This window comes from Mytilus trossulus, chromosome 3, assembly GCF_036588685.1.
Source record: "Mytilus trossulus isolate FHL-02 chromosome 3, PNRI_Mtr1.1.1.hap1, whole genome shotgun sequence".
In the NCBI taxonomy this organism is placed as follows: Eukaryota; Metazoa; Mollusca; class Bivalvia; order Mytilida; family Mytilidae; genus Mytilus; species Mytilus trossulus.
Window position 1 is genome coordinate 70,526,159 of NC_086375.1, and position 24,037 is coordinate 70,550,195.

The 24,037-nt window shown below is 34.3% G+C and overlaps 1 protein-coding gene across 2 annotated transcripts in view; it reads left to right on the top strand.

Moving 5' to 3' along the window:
- Positions 1-24,037, top strand: part of LOC134712278 (retinoblastoma-associated protein-like) — a 53,376-nt gene that overhangs the window by 15,915 nt on the left and 13,424 nt on the right. For both annotated transcript variants that reach the window (XM_063573671.1, XM_063573672.1), the window contains exons 7-11: positions 20,503-20,610; positions 21,041-21,135; positions 21,827-21,898; positions 22,928-23,037; positions 23,748-23,801. In XM_063573671.1, coding sequence (XP_063429741.1) covers positions 20,503-20,610; positions 21,041-21,135; positions 21,827-21,898; positions 22,928-23,037; positions 23,748-23,801 — 439 coding nt within the window. The remainder of the gene's footprint in view (positions 1-20,502; positions 20,611-21,040; positions 21,136-21,826; positions 21,899-22,927; positions 23,038-23,747; positions 23,802-24,037) is intronic.

The window sequence follows — 24,037 nt, forward strand, 5'->3', positions numbered from 1 at the left end:
AGGGGGATGCCTAAAATACACAGCACCGTCTAGTCAAAATGCGGAACTTTATTGTTGTCACTTTTATCCTCTTTCTTTTAAGAAAACTTATATTCTTGTCGTCTGTTTCGCTGTACGGGATGCTTAAAATACATACCCATTTCTAGTCACAGTAGGGAATTAAATTGTTGTCACTTTGGTCCTCCTCGGTAAAGACGTGAAATTCTTGTCGTCTGTTTGGCTGTACGGGATGCTTTAAATACACAGCTACATCTGGTCAGAACGGGGAATTTAATTGTCGTCACTTTGCACCTTTAAGCGTTAGAATGTAAAACCCTTGTCTGTTAGGCTGTATCGGATACTTTTAATACACAGCCACGTCTGGTCAGAATGAGGAATTTAATTTTGAATTGTTATCAAGTTGATCCTCTTCCGAAAGATGTAAAACTCTTGTCTGTTTGGTTATATAGGAAGTATAAGTTCACAGACGTCTAATCATAATGGGAGATTTTATTATTGCCACTTTGATCGTCCTCTGTAAGGACGTAAAATCCTTGTCATCTGTTTGGCTGAACAGGATGTTTAAAATACACAACCACGTTCAGTGAGGATGGGTAAGATCAAATAATTGGTATTTTTTAAATCTTGAAATTTATACAAATTAAAATTTATGAAACATGAAAACCAAATGCAAATTGAAATATTCATCCAAATTGAAAACAAAAGCGTCTTTAGCGTAAAAGCCAGACAGCTTGCAGTTTAGGGTTTTTTGTTGTTGCTGAATCATACTATATATGATCAGTAACTATTTATTGTAACATTTTTATCATTTTAAAAACAATCAAAACTCTCTATAGAGAACCCTTGTTTATTATTCAATGCAAACCACTGATATGGATTTGCAACAAAGTATACAAACTCTGCACGATGAAATATTGTTACATTCTCAATATGTACACGAATTTCACTTGCCATTAGAATATCATGATAAAAAAACTGAATCTATAAGCAGTTGTAGTTATTCTACTTTACATACATCTGACAAGTATAAACTGAACAAGGCTGTATCAGCACTTAAAGACGAAGTATGTTATCAGTCTACTATCATTCGTGATTTTAGCCTGCCATTCAAAGACTTGGTTGACGAACGGGAATTACAGCAAAAATCTGAAGCACGGCTTGATGTCAGTAAAATTACATCAAACATAGAAAAATGTTCGAAACCTCAAAAGAAGAGTAAGCAAAACAAATGTTCAAGAATGTCTAGAGAAAAAGACAAAGAACGAAAAAGGAAGCAAAGAAATTTAAAAAAGCAGCTTCAAATTCCCTGTGAAACGTCACAATCTGTTGATGCGGATCTTTATGAAACAAAATGGCAGAAAATGTATACTGAAAACGTTTCTTATAGACAACACAAAAAAGCATGCAGTAAAGAGAAATACAGTTTAGATCTACAAAATAAACAAGTAAAGATAGATAAAATTAAAACCAAATATAGGCAAGATAAAAAATTCCAGCAAGAAGTGAGGGATAGAAGTAATAAGAAATATCAGTCTGATACCAAGTTCAAGGCAGAAGTAAAGGATAGAAGTAAAAAGAAATATCAGTTTGATACCAAGTTCAAGGAAGAAGTGAAGGATAGAAGTAAAAAGAAATACCAGTTTAATGCAAAATTTCAACAGACAGTGAAACAAAGAAGTAAATCCAAGTACCATGCAAATGAAGAATTTCAACAGACAGTGAAACAAAGAAGTAAATCCAAGTACCATGCAAATGAAGAATTTCAACAGACAGTCAAAGAAAGAAGTAAAACGAAATACAGATTGAATATACAATTTCAAAAAGCAATGAGTAAAGCAAGTAGACACAAGTATGCTTTTGATAGAACATTCCGAGAACAGAAAAAGACTTTGACTCGATTGAGGTATAGACAGAATGTGCTTCTCAGAGAAAAATACAAACTTAGACTACGTCAACAGTACAAATATGAGATAATAATACGACAAAAAAAGATATCCATGATACTACAGAGACGTTTAAACAAAAAACAGAATCGTGATAATATTGCAAATTATTTTCGACAGCAAGTTAGAGATGGGCCAAGATATGTATGTTCAGTTTGTCACAAGTTTAAGTTCAGAAAACAGGTTGTTGTATGTGACAAACTAAAATACTCAAAAAAAGGTGATAAAAGCATAGCAATGGCAAATCAATGCATAACTCAGCAATTCCATACCACTTGTTCTGATCAATGTCAAAGCAGCTGTGAAACCATATATCACAAACAATGGATTTGTTTTACCTGTCATTACCACCTTCTGAAAGGACAAATGCCAGTCGATGCCTTTGCCAATGGTCTACAATTGCCACCTATTCCAGATCAACTTAACTCCTTAAATAAGTTGGAAAAACAACTCATCTCTGTAAGGATTCCCTTCATGAAAATTATACAGCTACCAAAAGGAAACCAGCGAGGATTTATAGGCCCATGTGTTTCAATTCCAACTGACATTGAGAAGACCACCAATGTTCTTCCTAGATCTGAAAATGAAGCTGAACTCATCAGATGCAAACTTAAAAGGAAACTCGAATACAAAGGTTATTGTCAGTATGAATTTGTTAGTCGAAAGAAAATATGCAAAGGATTGGAATATTTACAGCAAAACAATCCATATTATCATGATAAATTACTGAATGACAAATGGATAGAACATATTCCTTCAGATTTTAAAGATCTTGTTACTGAAGAGGCGGAACTTACTGAAGTTTTAGCAGAAGAACATGATAAAGATGACAAAAATCACGACGATGAAGACATTTCATTTAAAGACAGAGGCTTACCCTCAGACACTTGCCTTCAACCTGTTGATTTAGGACAGGAAATTCTCGACCAACATTTCGAAGACATCTTTTGTGTTGCACCAGGTGAAGGTAATACACCTGTCAGCATGTTGCAAGAACATGGCAACGAAGCAATGTCATTTCCTGTTCAATTTCCAGAGGGATCTTTTGGATCATATGATGCAAAGAGACTAGTTCGACTAACAAGATCAAGATATTTCCATGCTCGCCTTTTTAACGCTGACACCCGATTTTCCGGTGACACATCATACATATTCTATGCTCAGTACCTTTCAGAACTTGAGCAGGTCATATCAAAAGTCTCAATAGCATTGCGCAAAAGTAGTGGAAAAGATAAGACGGGGAATATCATTACAGCAAGAATGCTTACAGATAAAAACCAACTTAAAAAGCTGTTAACAACTGATCAAGGATATAAATTTATGACACCAATCAGAGGTACACCTCCATATTGGCAGGCAACACTCCGTGATTTAATGGCTAGTATACGCCAACTAGGAATACCTACCTGGTTTGCAACCTTCTCTGCGGCTGACTTAAGATGGAAAGAAACACTCCAAGTACTTCTTGAGCAACAAAAAAGCACACAATCTTTGGAGGATCTTGACTGGACTGGTAAATCCGAACTATTACAGTATAACCCAGTAATGAGCGCTGTGATGTTTGATCACAGATTTAATACATTCCTTAAAGAAATCATAATAAAAAAAAATATCATTGGTAATGTTAAGGACCATTTTCATAGGATTGAGTTCCAACAACGCGGCTCTCCACATGCCCATTGCCTTTTTTGGATTAAAGATGCGCCATTACTTGACACACATGATGACAAGGAAGTGTGTGATTTTGTTGACAGTTACGTAACATGTGGTCTACCTAGTGAATCCGCTGACCCTGAATTGCACGAAATAGTGAGCAGTGTACAGCAGCACAGCAAGAATCACTCTAAATCGTGTGCAAAAAAAGGGACTGAATGCAGGTTCAATTTCCCACGTCCACCGTCAAAAAATACATTTATTTCCCGCACTTCAACTCAATCAGGACCTTCAGTACAAAAACCATCAAAACAAAGACTTTCCTTTGCAAAAGACATACTACTCAGGCTTTGGAAGACTGTTAACAATACCAATATAGAGAATATTACAACCCAAAACCTGTTTATTGCAGCTGGAATAACTCAGGAAGAATTTGAAACTGCTTCAAACGTTCTAACAAAGCGAACTACTGTTACTATAAAACGTGAACCTGCTGATATATGGATCAATCAGTATAACCCTACCTTATTACGTTGTTGGAATGCAAACATGGATCTGCAGTACATAACTGATGCTTATTCATGTGTTATGTACATTATCTCCTATATTTCGAAAGCAGAGAGAGAAATGGGTTTAGTCTTGGAAAATGCAAGAAAAGAAGCAGCAGAAGGTAATTGTGATGCTCAGGATGCCATGAAAAAAATTGGAGGGGCATACTTCCGCCAGCGGGAAGTGAGCGCACAAGAGGCTACGTATAGGGCATGTGGTCTTCATCTGAAGGAGTCATCAAGAAAGGTTCAGTTTCTTCCTGTAGGTGACAATCAAGTGAAAATGAGCTTGCCGCTCAATGTCATACAAATGAAGGCCAATCAGTCGGATGCCAGTATCTGGATGGCTTCGTTGTATGATAGATACAAGGCTCGCCCAGTCAGCTTTCAGTTTGATATTCTCTGTTATGCTTCATTTTCATCTGATTATCGTGTTCTGTCACCTTCACAAATCCCTAAAAAACCTTCACAATATGTATTTGAACTGCAGAATGATCTTGGATACATTCGAAAACATTCTCGAACAGAGTCGGCCGTTGTAGCATATCCAAGATTTTCTAAAATCAAGAATCCGGAGTTATATTTTAAATCAAGTCTACAACTTTTTTTACCACATAGAATTGATGACCAGTTAAAACCTCTCAAATTTAAAACCTATCAGGAAATGTATTTGAATGGAGCAGTTTCTCTTGACTCATCAAAGGAACCACAGCAAGTTAAAACTATTGTCGAATCAAACAGACATTTATTTGAACAAAATGCAGATGAATTAGATGAAGCGCAGGATTTATTAGAAAAACAAGGACCACTTGAAGATGCATGGGCATTGATTGCTCCAGAATCGGAGGCTGAACGTTTAGAAGCACAGGTGGAGAAGGAACACCTTGATGATGAAGATGGTTCAGAAATACCAGATTTAGACATTTTAAACAAAAAAGTCAGAAAAGGAACAGATTTTGAAGTTAGGCAAAGCATATTTACTTGTCAGCAAATACAACACCTATTGCGACAACTAAATATAGAACAGAAAAGAGTGTTTTATCAGATAAGACAGTGGTGCCTCGATAAAGTAAATGGCAAAAATCCACACCCTTTTAAAGTTTTTATCAATGGGGGTGCTGGTACAGGTAAAAGCCATTTAATTAAGTGTTTGTGTTATGAGACAAACAAAATTTTATCTCCACATGCACCTAATCCAGATGATATTGTTGTTCTTATGACTGCACCAACAGCAACTGCTGCTTTTAATATTGGTGGAACAACTCTTCATCAAGCCTTTTCACTCTCAAAATCACTGCCGTTTCCTTATATTTATAAACGAGATGACGAAATAAACAAGCTTCGCTCTAAACTTCAGAACCTTCAAATATTGATTATTGACGAAATATCCATGGTTGGTCAACGTGTCCTCCTGTATATCAGTGAGCGACTTCGTCAAATCAAGCAAAGCGGAAATGCTCTTTTTGGGAACATATGTGTTATTGCAGTGGGAGATTTCTACCAGCTTCCACCTGTGAAACAAAAGTGTCTCTACGATCTGAGACCAGAACACTTTTTCCCATTATGGAGTTTAAATTTTTCACTGGTAGAATTAAATCAGATCATGCGACAGAAGGAGGATTCTGAATTTGCGCAATTATTGAATAGGTTACGTGTCAAGAAGAAAACTGAACATCTGCTCCCTCGTGATCTATCTGTATTACAATCTTGTATGCAGCATTCAGTTCCATTAGATAGTTTGCACATTTTTGCTACTAACAAAGAGATTGATTCTCACAACAGCAAGATGATAGACAAAGTCTGTGACGAAACCGTAACAATAATGGCACAGGATTATGATAGAAATCCGCAGACAGGTGAGCTTATTCTCAGACTTGCACCATATGACAGTACACATGATTATTTACCAGCACAGTTGCTTATTGGACAAAACGCCCGAGTTATGCTTACACGAAATATTGATATTACAATAGGTTTAGTCAATGGAGTAATTGGAACTGTCATGAGCATATTACCTGGCCAAAAAGGTTCTTCATTGCCGCATGCTATTAAAGTGCTGTTTGACAATGAACATATTGGACGGAAACATGTCACATCCTCACACCCAACAGAACATATACCAATTGATATTACACCAATTGAAGAAAGCTTGAGGAAAAATGCTGTTAGATATCAATTTCCATTACAGTTAGCATGGGCCTGCACTACCCACAAAGTACAGGGAATAACCACTGACAAAGCAGTTATATCAATGAAGAACATTTTTGCTGCTGGAATGGCTTATGTTGCTCTCAGTCGTGTGAAATCAAAAGATGGTCTTCTTTTACAAGACCTGGATGAAGACAAGATCTACTGCACTGAGCAGATATCAACTGCACTACAAAGGATGCCTAAGTATTTAGTCGAACAACATTATGATCAGAACTTTAAGCAAAATCAATTACGTATATTGCTACATAATATTCAAGGGTTAATTCCACATATTGAAGACCTGCAGGCAAATAGTGATATTCAAAATGTGAATTTTATTTGTTTAACAGAGACCTGGATGGAATCAAATTCTATTTCACCGAGTTTAACCAATTTCAATCTGATACATAAACCAAGATCTTCCTCATATTCATCATCGAAAGGTATTTTTGAAGACCTCAGTAACAAAAAACATGGTGGTGTTGGTATTTATGTTCGAAATCAGCAGCAGTATACTCAATTAACATTTGAATCTTGTAATATTGAATGTGTTGGTTTGAGAATTGAAAATATCAAAACCAACATAGTTGTCATTTATAGACCAGAATCATATACAACATCTATATTCTTGGAACAGTTACAACAGCTTCTTGTAGGCATACCACAAGACGACGGATCAACAATAGTTTTGGGAGATTTTAATGAAGACATTCTAAAATCTAATTCAGCAATACAGATGTTCATGAAACAATTTGGATTCATGCAAATATTGCATAACCCAACAACTGATGGAGATACCCTCATTGACCATGTATATGTACGCGGAAAATTGCAAATTTCGTTGGACACTATACAAACATATTATAGTTATCACAACATGGTGCAATTGCAAATTCCTGTTGATTAAATATTCATAAAATCAATCCAGTTTCTCCATAATTATCAACTTCTTCCATGCTGCATCGCATACTAACCTTATTCAAAGTGGCAAAGCCCCAGTTTCAGATTAAATGGTTTGAGTACACTTTATCGTGTTTGAAATGTAAATAGTCTTTTTGAAACCATTGTTCATTTGTTTTAAACGGCTGTTTGAAAAGGTGAATGATTTGAGTTCACTTTATTGTGTTTGAAATGTAAATAGTCTTTTTGAAACCATTGTCCATTGTTTTTAACGGCTGCTTGAAAAGTTGAATGATTTGAATTCACTTTATCATGTTTGAAGTGTAAATAGTCTTTTTGAAACCATTGTCCATTGTTTTTAACGGCTGCTTGAGAAGTTGAATGATTTGAATTCACTTTATCATGTTTGGGGTGTAAATAGTTTTTTTGAAACCATTGTCCATTGTTTTTAACGGCTGCTTCAAAACTTGAACGATTTCAATTCTCTTTATCATGTTTGAAGTGTAAATAGTCTTTTTGAAACCATTGTCCATTGTTTTTAACGGCTGCTTGAAAAGGTGAATGATTTGAGTTCACTTTATTGTGTTTGAAATGTAAATAGTCTTTTTGAAACCATTATCCATTGTTTTTAACGGCTGCTTGAAAAGGTGAATGATTCGAGTTCACCTTATCGTGTTTGAAATGTAAATAGTCTTTTTGAAACCATTGTCCATTGTTTTTAACGGCTGCTTGAAAAGGTGAATGATTTGAGTTCACTTTATTGTGTTTGAAATGTAAATAGTCTTTTTGAAACCATTGTCCATTGTTTTTAACGGCTGCTTGAAAAGGTGAATGATTTGAGTTCACTTTATTGTGTTTGAAATGTAAATAGTCTTTTTGAAACCATTGTCCATTGTTTTTAACGGCTGCTTGAAAAGGTGAATGATTTGAGTTCACTTTATTGTGTTTGAAGTGTAAATAGTCTTTTTGAAACCATTGTCCATTGTTTTTAACGGCTGCTTGAAAAAGTGAATGATTTTAGTTCACTTTATCATGTTTGACTTATTTTTGAGTGTTAATTCACATTGCGATAAGACGTGTCACTGTACTTGTCTATCCAAAATTCATGTATTTGGTTTTGATTTTATATTTTTTATTCTAGTGGGATTTTGTCTGATGCTTGGTCCGTTTCTGTGCGTGTTACATTTAAGTGTTGTGTCGTTGTTCTCCTCTTATATTTAATGTGTTTTCCTCAGTTGTTTCATAAGGTGAATGATTTGAGTTCACTAAATCGTGTTTGAAATGTAAATAGTCTTTTTGAAATCATTGTCCATTGTTTTAACGGCTGCATGAAAAGGTGAATGATTTGAGAACACTTTATCATGTTTAAAATGTAAATAGTCTTTTTGAAACCATGGTCCATTGTTTAAACGGATGCTTGAAAAGGTCAATGAATTGAGGTCACTTTATCATGGTTTGAAATGTAAATAGTCTTTTTGAAACCATTGTCCATTGTTTTTAACGGCTGCTTGAAAAGGTGAATGATTTGAGTTCACTTTATTGTGTTTGAAGTGTAAATAGTCTTTTTGAAACCATTGTCCATTGTTTTTAACGGCTGCTTGAAAAAGTGAATGATTTTAGTTCACTTTATCATGTTTGACTTATTTTTGAGTGTTAATTCACATTGCGATAAGACGTGTCACTGTACTTGTCTATCCAAAATTCATGTATTTGGTTTTGATTTTATATTTTTTATTCTAGTGGGATTTTGTCTGATGCTTGGTCCGTTTCTGTGCGTGTTACATTTAAGTGTTGTGTCGTTGTTCTCCTCTTATATTTAATGTGTTTTCCTCAGTTGTTTCATAAGGTGAATGATTTGAGTTCACTAAATCGTGTTTGAAATGTAAATAGTCTTTTTGAAATCATTGTCCATTGTTTTAACGGCTGCATGAAAAGGTGAATGATTTGAGAACACTTTATCATGTTTAAAATGTAAATAGTCTTTTTGAAACCATGGTCCATTGTTTAAACGGATGCTTGAAAAGGTCAATGAATTGAGGTCACTTTATCATGGTTTGAAATGTAAATAGTCTTTTTGAAACCATGGCCCATTGTTTTAACGACTGTCAACTGCTTGAAAAGGTGAATGATTCGAGTTCACCTTATCGTGTTTGAAATGTAAATAGTCTTTTTGAAACCATTGTCCATTGTTTTTAGCGGCTGCCCTAAAAGGTGAATGATTTGCCTTCACTTTATCATATTTGAAATGAAAATAGTCTTTTTGAAACCATGGTCCATTGTGAAAACTGCAGTCTTTTTGAAACCATTCTTCATTTGTTTTAAACACGTGATGGAAAAGGTGAATGATTTGAGTTTACTTTATTGTGTTTGAAGTGTAAATAGTCTTTTTGAAACCATGGTCCATTGTGTAAACTGCAGTCTTTTTGAAACCATTCTTCATTTGATTTAAACGCGTGATGGAAAAGGTAATGATTTGAGTTCACTTTATTGTGTTTGAAGTGTAAATAGTCTTTTTGAAACCATTGTCCATTGTTTTTAACGGCTGCTAGAAAAAGTGAAAGATTTTAGTTCACTTTATCGTGTTTGAAGTGTAAATAGTCTTTTTAAAACCATTGTCTAAAATGTAAATAGTCTTTTTGAAACCATGGTCCATTGTTTTAACGGATGCTTAAAAAGGTCAATGAATTTTATTTAAATACTTTATTGTGTTTGAAGTGTAAATAGTCTTTTTGAAACCATGGTCCATTGTGTAAACTGCAGTCTTTTTGAAACCATTCTTCATTTGATTTAAACGCGTGATGGAAAAGGTGAATGATTTGAATTCACTTTATCATGGTTTGAAATGTAAATAGTCTTTTTGAAACCATGGCCCATTGTTTTAACGACTGTCGTCTGCTTGAAAAGGCGAATGATTCGAGTTCACCTTATCGTGTTTGAAATGTGAATAGTCTTTTTGAAACCATTATCCATTGTTTTTAACGGCTGCTTGAAAAGGTGAATGATTCGAGTTCACCTTATCGTGTTTGAAATGTAAATAGTCTTTTTGAAACCATTGTCCATTGTTTTTAACGGCTGCTTGAAAAGGTGAATGATTTGAGTTCACTTTATTGTGTTTGAAATGTAAATAGTCTTTTTGAAACCATTGTCCATTGTTTTTAACGGCTGCTTGAAAAGGTGAATGATTTGAGTTCACTTTATTGTGTTTGAAATGTAAATAGTCTTTTTGAAACCATTGTCCATTGTTTTTAACGGCTGCTTGAAAAGGTGAATGATTTGAGTTCACTTTATTGTGTTTGAAGTGTAAATAGTCTTTTTGAAACCATTGTCCATTGTTTTTAACGGCTGCTTGAAAAAGTGAATGATTTTAGTTCACTTTATCATGTTTGACTTATTTTTGAGTGTTAATTCACATTGCGATAAGACGTGTCACTGTACTTGTCTATCCAAAATTCATGTATTTGGTTTTGATTTTATATTTTTAGCTCACCTGGCCCGAAGGGCCAAGTGAGCTTTTCTCATCACTTGGCGTCCGGCGTCCGTCGTCCGTCGTCGTCCGTCGTCGTCCGTCGTCCGTCGTCGTCGTCGTCCGTCGTCGTTAACTTTTACAAAAATCTTCTCCTCTGAAACTACTGGGCCAAATCAAACCAAACTTGGCCACAATCATCATTGGGGTATCTAGTTTAAAAAATGTGTGGCGTGACCCGGTCAACCAACCAAGATGGCCGCCACGGCTAAAAATAGAACATAGGGGTAAAATGCAGTTTTTGGCTTATAACTCAAAAACCAAAGCATTTAGAGCAAATCTGACATGGGGTAAAAATGTTTATCAGGTCAAGATCTATCTGCCCTGAAATTTTCAGATGAATCGGTCAATCGGTTGTTGGGTTGCTGCCCCTGAATTGGTAATTTTGAAGAAATTTTGCTGTTTTTGGTTATTATCTTGAATATTATTATAGTTAGAGATAAACTGTAAACAGCAATAATGTTCAGCAAAGTAAGATCTACAAATAAGTCAACATGACCAAAATGGTCAGTTGACCCGTTTAGGAGTTATTGCCCTTTATAGTTAATTTTTAACCATTTTTCGTTAATTAAAGTAATCTTTTACAAAAATCTTCTCCTCTGAAACTACTTGGCCAAATTAATCCAAACTTGGCCACAATCATCTTTGGGGTATCTAGTTTAAAAAATGTGTGGCGTGACCTGGTCAACCAACCAAGATGGCCGCCACGGCTAAAAATAGAACAAAGGGGTAAAATGCAGTTTTTGGCTTATAACTCAAAAACCAAAGCATTTTGAGGAAATCTGACATGGGATAAAAATGTTTATCAGGTCAAGATGTATCTGCCTTAAAATTTTCAGATGAATCGGTCAATCGGTTGTTGGGTTGCTGCCCCTGAATTGGTAATTTTGAGGAAATTTGCTGTTTTTGGTTATTATCTTGAATATTATTATAGATAGAGATAAACTGTAAACAGCAATAATGTTCAGCAAAGTAAGATCTACAAATAAGTCAACATGACCAAAATGGTCAGTTGACCCGTTTAGGAGTTATTGCCCTTTATAGTCAATTTTTAACCATTTTTCGTAAATTAAAGTAATCTTTTACAAAAATCTTCTCCTCTGAAACTACTTGGCCAAATTAATCCAAACTTGGCCACAATCATCTTTGGGGTATCTAGTTTAAAAAATGTGTGGCGTGACCTGGTCAACCAACCAAGATGGCCGCCACCGCTAAAAATAGAACATAGGGGTAAAATGCAGTTTTTGGCTTATAACTCAAAAACCAAAGCATTTTGAGGAAATCTGACATGGGATAAAAATGTTTATCAGGTCAAGAACTATCTGCCCTGAAATTTTCAGATGAATCGGTCAATCGGTTGTTGGGTTGCTGCCCCTGAATTGGTAATTTTGAGGAAATTTTGCTGTTTTTGGTTATTATCTTGAATATTATTATAGATAGAGATAAATTGTAAACAGCAATAATGTTCAGCAAAGTAAGATCTACAAATAAGTCAACATGACCAAAATGGTCAGTTGACCCCTTTAGGAGTTATTGCCCTTTATAGTCAATCTTTAACCATTTTTCGTAAATCTAAGTAATCTTTTACAAAATCTCCACTTAAACTACTAGGCCACAATCATCTTTGGGGTATCTAGTTTGAAAAATGTGTCCGATGACCTGGCCATTCAACCAAGATGGCTGCCACGGCTAAAAATAGAACATAGGGGTAAAATGCAGTTTTTTGCTTATAACTATAAAACCAAAGCATCTAGAGCAAATCTGACAAGAAGTTAAATTTTTAATCAAGTCAATATCTATCTGCCCTGAATTTTTCAGATGAATTGGACAACTGGTTGTTGGGTTGCTGCCCTCCAATTGGTAATTTTTAAAGAAATTTTGCCTTTTTGGTTATCTTGAATACTATTATAGATAGAGATAAACTGTAAACAGCAATAATGTTCAGCAAAGTAAGATCTACAAATAAGTCAACATGACCTAAATGGTCAATTGACCCCTTAAGGAGTTATTGCCCTTTATAGTCAATTTTTAACAATTTTCATTAATTTGGTAAATTTATGTAAATTTTTACCAAATATAGTTCTCTGTTACTAATGGGCAAAGTTCATGATAGATATAATTGTAAGAAGCAAAATCGTTCAGTAAAGTAAGAACTTCAAACACATCACCATCACCAAAATACAATTTTGTCATGAATCCATTTGTGTCCTTTGTTTAATATGCACATAGACCAAGGTGAGCGACACAGGCTCTTTAGAGCCTCTAGTTTATTCTAGTGGGATTTTGTCTGATGCTTGGTCCGTTTCTGTGCGTGTTACATTTAAGTGTTGTGTCGTTGTTCTCCTCTTATATTTAATGTGTTTTCCTCAGTTGTTTCATAAGGTGAATGATTTGAGTTCACTAAATCGTGTTTGAAATGTAAATAGTCTTTTTGAAATCATTGTCCATTGTTTTAACGGCTGCATGAAAAGGTGAATGATTTGAGAACACTTTATCATGTTTAAAATGTAAATAGTCTTTTTGAAACCATGGTCCATTGTTTAAACGGATGCTTGAAAAGGTCAATGAATTGAGGTCACTTTATCATGGTTTGAAATGTAAATAGTCTTTTTGAAACCATTGTCCATTGTTTTTAACGGCTGCTTGAAAAGGTGAATGATTTGAGTTCACTTTATTGTGTTTGAAGTGTAAATAGTCTTTTTGAAACCATTGTCCATTGTTTTTAACGGCTGCTTGAAAAAGTGAATGATTTTAGTTCACTTTATCATGTTTGACTTATTTTTGAGTGTTAATTCACATTGCGATAAGACGTGTCACTGTACTTGTCTATCCAAAATTCATGTATTTGGTTTTGATTTTATATTTTTTATTCTAGTGGGATTTTGTCTGATGCTTGGTCCGTTTCTGTGCGTGTTACATTTAAGTGTTGTGTCGTTGTTCTCCTCTTATATTTAATGTGTTTTCCTCAGTTGTTTCATAAGGTGAATGATTTGAGTTCACTAAATCGTGTTTGAAATGTAAATAGTCTTTTTGAAATCATTGTCCATTGTTTTAACGGCTGCATGAAAAGGTGAATGATTTGAGAACACTTTATCATGTTTAAAATGTAAATAGTCTTTTTGAAACCATGGTCCATTGTTTAAACGGATGCTTGAAAAGGTCAATGAATTGAGGTCACTTTATCATGGTTTGAAATGTAAATAGTCTTTTTGAAACCATGGCCCATTGTTTTAACGACTGTCAACTGCTTGAAAAGGTGAATGATTCGAGTTCACCTTATCGTGTTTGAAATGTAAATAGTCTTTTTGAAACCATTGTCCATTGTTTTTAGCGGCTGCCCTAAAAGGTGAATGATTTGCCTTCACTTTATCATATTTGAAATGAAAATAGTCTTTTTGAAACCATGGTCCATTGTGAAAACTGCAGTCTTTTTGAAACCATTCTTCATTTGTTTTAAACACGTGATGGAAAAGGTGAATGATTTGAGTTTACTTTATTGTGTTTGAAGTGTAAATAGTCTTTTTGAAACCATGGTCCATTGTGTAAACTGCAGTCTTTTTGAAACCATTCTTCATTTGATTTAAACGCGTGATGGAAAAGGTAATGATTTGAGTTCACTTTATTGTGTTTGAAGTGTAAATAGTCTTTTTGAAACCATTGTCCATTGTTTTTAACGGCTGCTAGAAAAAGTGAAAGATTTTAGTTCACTTTATCGTGTTTGAAGTGTAAATAGTCTTTTTAAAACCATTGTCTAAAATGTAAATAGTCTTTTTGAAACCATGGTCCATTGTTTTAACGGATGCTTAAAAAGGTCAATGAATTTTATTTAAATACTTTATTGTGTTTGAAGTGTAAATAGTCTTTTTGAAACCATGGTCCATTGTGTAAACTGCAGTCTTTTTGAAACCATTCTTCATTTGATTTAAACGCGTGATGGAAAAGGTGAATGATTTGAATTCACTTTATCATGGTTTGAAATGTAAATAGTCTTTTTGAAACCATGGCCCATTGTTTTAACGACTGTCGTCTGCTTGAAAAGGCGAATGATTCGAGTTCACCTTATCGTGTTTGAAATGTGAATAGTCTTTTTGAAACCATGGTCCATTATGTAAACTGCTGCTTACAAAGGTGAATTATTTAAGTTCACTGTATCATGTTTAAAATGTAAATAGTCTTTTTAAAACCATGGTTTATTTGCAGAAATGTGTATTAGCAATGCATATATGTGCACCCGCAAATATTTTGCTAAGTGGCAATGGGGGGAAGGGTGACATCAGCTATTGCTTGCAATAGCAATTCTAGTTATGTCACCCGATCGACAATGTCGGGTGACATATTGTTATTCCTCCGTTTCTTTGTTATTATGTCACCCGATCGACAATGTCGGGTGACATATTGTTATTCCTCCGTTTCTTTGTTATTATTATTCTTATTCTTCCAATGATTTTTGTCCGGCAGCTTTTTTGGAGACAATGAAACCTGACTCTTGATTATAGTAAACTATAATGAGGAACAAAAAATTTCGGGTTGCAGTGGGTCTGAAGACCATTACAAATGGCTGCCGTTACCATGGAAACGGAACAAATGTGAAAAATTCCACTTTTTGGTTTTGGTTAATTATTTGGAGATGCTTATACTTAGAATCATTATATTTTGATACATTGTAGGTGCACACTATATACTTCTTTTGGATGATTTTTGGCACTCATTGGAACTACTATGTTGCCATGGAAACCACACCAAAAATTTCCAAAATATCAAAATGCTCCAAATTTTATGAAACCTCACAGTAATGATGAGCAACATAAGGTGATGTCAAATTTGGCGTTGGAATTTCGAAAATGTCTGCCGTTTCCATGGAAACAGGGCAAAAATGGTAAAAACGCTTAAAAAACCATTAAAAGTGGCATTTACTTCCTAAAAATGGTAGGTCAAATCCATTGAAACTCTGATGGAATGTTCCCTCCCATGTACCAATGTGGTATCTGCCATTAGAAATTTGGAATGGTATCTGTTACCATAGAAACCAGCCAAAATGTCAAAAATTTCAAAAATTTCAAAATGCTCAAAAAGTAATGAAACTTAATAGGATTGTTGACTTTCAAGTCTGCATGAGACTTTTGAAGTTGGAATTTCCAAAATGGCCACCGTTGCCATGGAAACTGCAGAAATGTCAAAAATGTTCAAAATGCACCAAACTTAATGAAACTTAATATTATTGTCAACTGACATGTATAGATGAGACTTTTGACTTTAGAATTTTCAAAATGGCTGCCGTTGCCATGGAAACAGCAGAAATGTGACAATTTTGTCAACGCACTTATTGTACTGAAAATTTACAGAAAGATATATCGCAATTCATAGATCTGCATTCACAGTTTAGATGTTTCAAAATGGCTGCCACTTAGTGGCAATGGGGGGAAGGGTGACATCCGCTATTGCTTGCAATGGCAATTCTAGTTATTATGTCACCCGATCGACAATGTCGGGTGACATATTGTTATTCCTCCGTTTCTTTGTTATTATTATTCTTATTCTTCCAATGATTTTTGTCCGGCAGCTTTTTTGGAGACAATGGAACCTGACTCTTGATGATAGTAAACTATAATGAGGAACAAAAAATTTCGGGTTGCAGTGGGTCTGAAGACCATTAAAGATGGCTGCCGTTACCATGGAAACGGAACAAATGTGAAAAATTCCACTTTTTGGTTTTGGTTAATTATTTGGAGATGCTTATACTTAGAATCATTATATTTTGATACATTGTAGGTGCCCACTATATACTTCTTTTGGATGATTTTTGGCACTCATTGGAACTACTATGTTTCCATGGAAACCACACCAAAAATTTCCAAAATATCAAAATGCTCCAAATTTTATGAAACTTCACAGTAATGATGAGCAACATGGAATGATGTGAAATTTGGCGTTGGAATTTCGAAAATGTCTACCGTTACCATGGAAACAATGCAAAAACGGTAAAAATGCTTCAAAAACCTTAAAAAGTGGCATTTACTCTCTTAAAATGGTAGGTCAAATCCATTGAAACTCAGATGGTATATTCCCTCCCATGAACCAATGTGGTATCTGCCACTAAAATTTTGGAAAAGTCTTTGTTACCATAGTAACCAACCAAAATGTCAAAAATTTCCAAAATTTCAAAATGCTCCAAAATTGATGAAACCTAATATGATTGTTGACTGTCAGGTCTGCATGAGATTTTTGAAGTTGGAATTTCCAAAATGGCTACCGTTGCCATGGAAACTGCAGAAATGTCAAATATTTTCAAAATGCTCAAAACTTAATGAAATTTAGTATTATTGTTAACTGGCATGTACAGATGAGACTTTTGACTTTGGAATTTCCAAAATGGCTGCCGTTGCCATGGAAACAAGAAATGTGAAACTTTTGACAATCCTCTATATGAACTCAAAATTTACAAAAAGATATATCGCAATTCATAGATCTGTTTTCACTGATTTATTATTTTGAAATGGCTACCGCTTAGTGGCAATGGGGGAAGGGTGACATCCGCTATTGCTTGCAATGGCAATTCTAGTTATTCTTATTCTTCCAATGATTTTTGTCCGGCAGCTTTTTTGGAGACAATGAAACCTGACTCTTGATTATAGTAAACTATAATGAGGAACAAAAAATTTCGGGTTGCAGTGGGTCTGAAGACCATTACAAATGGCTGCCGTTACCATGGAAACGGAACAAATGTGAAAAATTCCACTTTTTGGTTTTGGTTAATTATTTGGAGATGCTTATACTTAGAATCATTATATTTTGATACATTGTAGGTGCACACTATATACTTCTTTTGGATGATTTTTGGCACTCATTGGAACTACTATGTTGCCATGGAAACCACACCAAAAATTTCCAAAATATCAAAATGCTCCAAATTTTATGAAACCTCACAGTAATGATGAGCAACATAAGGTGATGTCAAATTTGGCGTTGGAATTTCGAAAATGTCTGCCGTTTCCATGGAAACAGGGCAAAAATGGTAAAAACGCTTAAAAAACCATTAAAAGTGGCATTTACTTCCTAAAAATGGTAGGTCAAATCCATTGAAACTCTGATGGAATGTTCCCTCCCATGTACCAATGTGGTATCTGCCATTAGAAATTTGGAATGGTATCTGTTACCATAGAAACCAGCCAAAATGTCAAAAATTTCAAAAATTTCAAAATGCTCAAAAAGTAATGAAACTTAATAGGATTGTTGACTTTCAAGTCTGCATGAGACTTTTGAAGTTGGAATTTCCAAAATGGCCACCGTTGCCATGGAAACTGCAGAAATGTCAAAAATGTTCAAAATGCACCAAACTTAATGAAACTTAATATTATTGTCAACTGACATGTATAGATGAGACTTTTGACTTTAGAATTTTCAAAATGGCTGCCGTTGCCATGGAAACAGCAGAAATGTGACAATTTTGTCAACGCACTTATTGTACTGAAAATTTACAGAAAGATATATCGCAATTCATAGATCTGCATTCACAGTTTAGATGTTTCAAAATGGCTGCCACTTAGTGGCAATGGGGGGAAGGGTGACATCCGCTATTGCTTGCAATGGCAATTCTAGTTATGTCACCCGATCGACAATGTCGGGTGACATATTGTTATTCCTCCGTTTCTTTGTTATTATTATTCTTATTCTTCCAATGATTTTTGTCCGGCAGCTTTTTTGGAGACAATGGAACCTGACTCTTGATGATAGTGAACTATAATGAGGAACAAAAAATTTCGGGTTGCAGTGGGTCTCAAGACCAAAAAAATGGCTGCCGTTACCATGGAAACGGAACAATTGTGAAAAATTCCAGTTTTTGTTTTTGGTGAATAATTTGGAGATGCTTAAACTCAGAATCATTATATTTTGATACAATGAAGGTGCCAGGCATATACTGGTTTTGGGTGATTTTGGTCAGTATTGGAACTACTATGTTGCCATGGAAACTACACCAAAAATTTCGAAAATATGAAAATGCTCCAATTCATTTGAAACTTTAGCATAATGATGAGCAACTTTAGTAGATGTGGAAATTGGCGTTGGAATTTCAAAAATGTCTGCCGTTTCCATGGAAACAGGGCAAAAATGGTAAAAACGCTTTAAAAACCATTAAAAGTTGCATTTACTTCCTTAAAATGGTAGGTCAAATCCATTGAAACTCTGATGGTATGTTCCCTCCCATGTACCAATGTGGTATCTGCCATTAAAATTTTGGAAAGGTCTCTGTTACCATAGTAACCAACCAAAATGACAAAAATTTCCAAAATTTCAAAATGCTCCAAAATTAATGAAACCTAATATGATTGTTGACTGTCAGGTCTGCATGAGATTTTTGAAGTTGGAATTTCCAAAATGGCTACCGTTGCCATGGAAACTGCAGAAATGTCAAAAATTTTCAAAATGCTCCAAACTTAATGAAACTTTATATTATTGTTAACTGACATGTACAGATGAGACTTTCGACTTTGGAATTTTCAAAATGGCTGCCGTTGCCATGGAAACAGTAGAAATATGAAACTTTCAACAATGCTCTAAATGTACTGAAAATTTACAGAAAGATAGATTGCAATTCATAGATCTGCTTAATTTACTGTTAAATTGTTTTGAGATGGCTGCCGCTTAGGGGCAATAAGGGAAGGGTGACATCCGCTATTGCTTGCAATGGCAATTCTAGTTATTATTATTCTTCCAACTATTTTGTCCGCCACTTTTCTCGGAGACGATGGAACCAATCTAAATGATAGTTGACTACAATGAGGAACAAAAAATTTCGGGTTGCAGTAGGTCTCAAAAGCATAAAAAATGGCTGCCGTTACCATGGAAACCGAACAATTGTGAAAAATTCCAGTTTTTGGTTTTGGTGAATAATTTGGAGATGCTAAAACTCAGAATCATCATATTTTGATACAATGTAGGTGCCGGCCAACTACTAGTTTTGGATGATTTTGGCAATCATTGGAACTACTATGTTGCCATGGAAACCAGACCAAAAATTTCAAAATTATCAAAATGCTCCAAATTTTTTGAAACTTCATAGAAACGATGAGCAACATTGGTAGATGTGGAATTTGGCGTTGGAATTTCGAAAATGTCTGCCGTTACCATGGAAACAAGGCAAAAATGGTAAAAATGCTTCAAAAACCTTAAAAAGTGGCATTTACTCTCTTAAAATGGTAGGTCAAATCCATTGAAACTCTGATGGTATATTCCCTCCCATGAACCAATGTGGTATCTGCCATTAAAATTTTGGAAAAGTCTTTGTTACCATAGTAACCAACCAAAATGTCAAAAATTTCCAAAATTTCAAAATGCTCCAAAATTGATGAAACCTAATATGATTGTTGACTGTCAGGTCTGCATGAGATTTTTGAAGTTGGAATTTCCAAAATGGCTACCGTTTTCATGGAAACTGCAGAAATGTCAAATATTTTCAAAATGCTCAAAACTTAATGAAATTTAGTAGTATTGTTAACTGGCATGTACAGATGAGACTTTTGACTTTGGAATTTCCAAAATGGCTGCCGTTGCCATGGAAACAGCAGAAATGTGAAACTTTTCACGATGCACTTATTTTAATGAAAATTTACAAAAAGATATATCGCAATTCATAGATCTGCATTCACTGTTTACTTGTTTTGAAATGGCTGCCGCTTAGTGGCAATGGGGGAAGGGTGACATCCGCTATTGCTTGCAATGGCAATTCTAGTTTGTTTTATGTTTACAGGTGCCCTTTTAACAGATGATTTGTTAGTAGATGCTTTCTTCCTATTGATATGTTGTGTAGAATACATTATTAGATCAACACCAGGATTTCAGCTTAATCCACCTTTAGGTAAGGAAAAAAGACTATCATGACTAATTTATACAAGAATTTAAGGTCTTCTTAGTTAGTATGTAGATGTGATTCAAACAAAAGGTGTATAATTGTTTCAAGTTTCTGCATATTCGTTTATACAAAAGAGCATTATCTTTAAAAGATAAACGGAGACCGTTTGTGACTATTTCTGTTCCTCTTATGAATTCTATGTTACATTCCCCATTTCCATTCTCAATTTTACATTGTGTTATGTTTTGTTTTTGCACCAAGAGCAAAGTTGACATATTTTGCTTATACTAGACTTTGCTACAGAAATCTGATCAATTATTGGTGTTACTTTTGCGTTTTGAAGTCTGACATTAATGTTAATAATAATATATAATAACTATATAGTATATATAATAATTTTATATAATAACTTTATATAATAACTTTATGATTTCAGATAACATGAAAATTACATCAATGGAAAATGCAGACATTCAGGAAGTTACTATGTTGCAGAAATTATCAGAACTATTTGGCTTGAGTTTTGAAGAGGTGATACAGTATGACAAAATTTGCAAAATAAAGATAGTTTACATATATATATATATTACTTAACAGTTATAAATACTGTCAAACTTTTTATGCACAAAAGGCTTCAGTTATTAGCAAATCTGTAATTGACATTGGAGGAGGTTAATTTGTGTGCTGTATAAGTTGTTTGGTAAATTCAGCTGGATTAAAACAAAAATATTCAGATATTTAAAAAAAAAATAGAAACTTTTTCTCAATTGCCTCTGATCAAGTGGTTGTATTGGACACAAATTGAGGCGTCACAGCAACAGTGATGTCATGTACATTTGTACATAGAGAGTAGTAGCAGAAAACCTCATGTGCAGTCCTTAACACTGCCATTATAGACCATTAAAGTGTCCATGTGTTAGTTAACAGAAAATCAATAAACCTGAAATTATAAAAATAAGAATTATGAATTCTGTGTTATTATTGTTTATCTAATGACCATGGAAAAGTTCAAATTATCTCAATGTGGTTATAACAAGATTGTTTCCCAAAACTTCAGTAACTCTATACACCGGTAATTAGTATATTAAGGTAGAGAGTATCTGTACATCTTGTAATATTGTAGGTATAGCTGTATCTTAAGATATTTTTGATCTTTTTCCAGCTTGCGATACTCAACTGAGATTCAATTAATGAGATTGTACCCTTTATTTTAATATTTTAGGTATTAACAGTACAGGTTAACAGAACAGAAGCTTATTTTGGAACATTGCCCCATATTGATGGAGAACTTAATGTAAGTTGATTTACTATTGACTTTATACAGAAACTACAAGGACGAAAGTAAACAATTATCTAGCTAATCTTTTAGTTTGATCATATATTCTAAGCTAATGTCATGCTACTTAGTTCATTGGAAAATCCTGTATTGCTGGTATGTGATGTTTGACCAGTCATTATCAGTGATATTATAATGTTTGCACAAATGTGTCATCTGAAAATATTATGGCAAGCTTCCAATGGTTTAGAGCAAACATTTTTGTATCAAGAGAAAATGTAAATAAAATAGATGTTACTTTTCAAAAATAAATATTGGCAAAGATGAGGTGCTGGACAAAGTATGAACCTATTTGACAAGTTTGTGCCATACATGCTTTGTAAAATGTTGATGATTATAATGCATAAATCTGTTTAACTCAGTGTTTTCCCTAGAGGGTTTATGCATGGTGGTACCCCCATGCATTAATTTAGGCCCCCATCCTTCAAATCTTGAAATTCTTTATTACTCTATACAAGTCCCCATCCTTCAAAATTCATGCCCACCATCCATTTAGCCAATCCCACCATCCTTCAAAACATTTCTAGGGAAAACACTGTTTAAACTGACATGAGAACTTTCTTATTTTATTGATGAAAGCATTCTTTCAATCTTCATAAACTTTCATTGCAAATGTTTTAGTACATATATACACAGTAAATTGTATTTTGATGGTTGATTAGGGTGACAAGTTTTTCTATTACAATACCTGTGTCATTGTATTGTGATGGTTGATTAGGCTGACAAGTTTTTCTATTACAATGCCTGTGTCATTGTATTGTGATGGTTGATTAGGCTGACAAGTTTTCCTATTACAATACCTGTGTCATTGTATTGTGATGGTTGATTAGGCTGACAAGTTTTTCTATTACAATGCCTGTGTCATTGTATTGTGATGGTTGATTAGGCTGACAAGTTTTCCTATTACAATACCTGTGTCATTGTATTGTGATGGTTGATTAGGCTGACAAGTTTTCCTATTACAATACCTGTGTCGTGTCTTTACAGGTGACATCACTGATGGAGAAATATAGCACGGCTTACAGACAGGAAGGAGATATTGATGAAATGATGTTTCTTACCAGGGATCCTCATATTCTACCACAGGAACAAAATGGGTAATTTTTATTATTATACCTTACCTATATTTTAAAAATTGCTTTTTGGTTACACATAACTTGGAATGATTCAGGTAATTTTCATTTAATTGCAAGGAAGAACAAATAACCCTAAAAATTAACACCAGCCCTGAATTACATTTTTATTCACAGGCAAATAACTTTTCGAGTTTCTTGAGTTTTCTCCAATGAAAATAACGTCACATATGCAAGTACAAAAAAAGCAACATTCATGTTACAGATAAACACTCACTGAAATAACCTTCTTGTGTTGACTATTGTAAATAATGCTTTTCTATGGGTCTTTATTGTATAATACAACAAACTTTAATCTTATGTCTTACAAAAAAATGTGAAAAATCTAATATTTCATTTGCTTATAACAAAAGGATATTTAAGGTTTTATCTCCCATTCCTTGGTTACCTCCCATTCCTGGGTTATCTCCCATTCATTGGTTCTCTCCCATTCCTGGATTATCTCCCATTCACAAGAAAGAAATCACCAAAATACTCAAATGTACAATTTGTTCCATTGCCCATTAGAAATTCATTATATATACCTCCTATTTGATTGGTGTCATTCACATTGACTCTAAAACATCTGACACCATGATGGAGACACACATTTTTCTCATTTCTGCTAGATTTTTGTTATATTTTACATTTAAGGTCAGTATATAAACATGTTCATTATATTTTTCTCTTTTTAGGCTGGAGACAACATCACTAACAAACAATAATGAGACTTCAATGACACCTGTCAGGTAAGCAGCTAGGGTTTGATCATTATTGATCTCTATCATATCTTACAGTATTCTTTACTACTGACATTAGACACCAAGTTGTTAGCATAGGACCACTCTTAGTTTTTAAAAAAATCCATAAAAAGATAATGCCAAAGAGAAGATACAGTGATTTATCTATCACTGAATGACAATGGAAAAGGATTTATTATGTGACTAGTATTTGTTTTGAGCTTGTATGAAATTTCTGCCAAAGT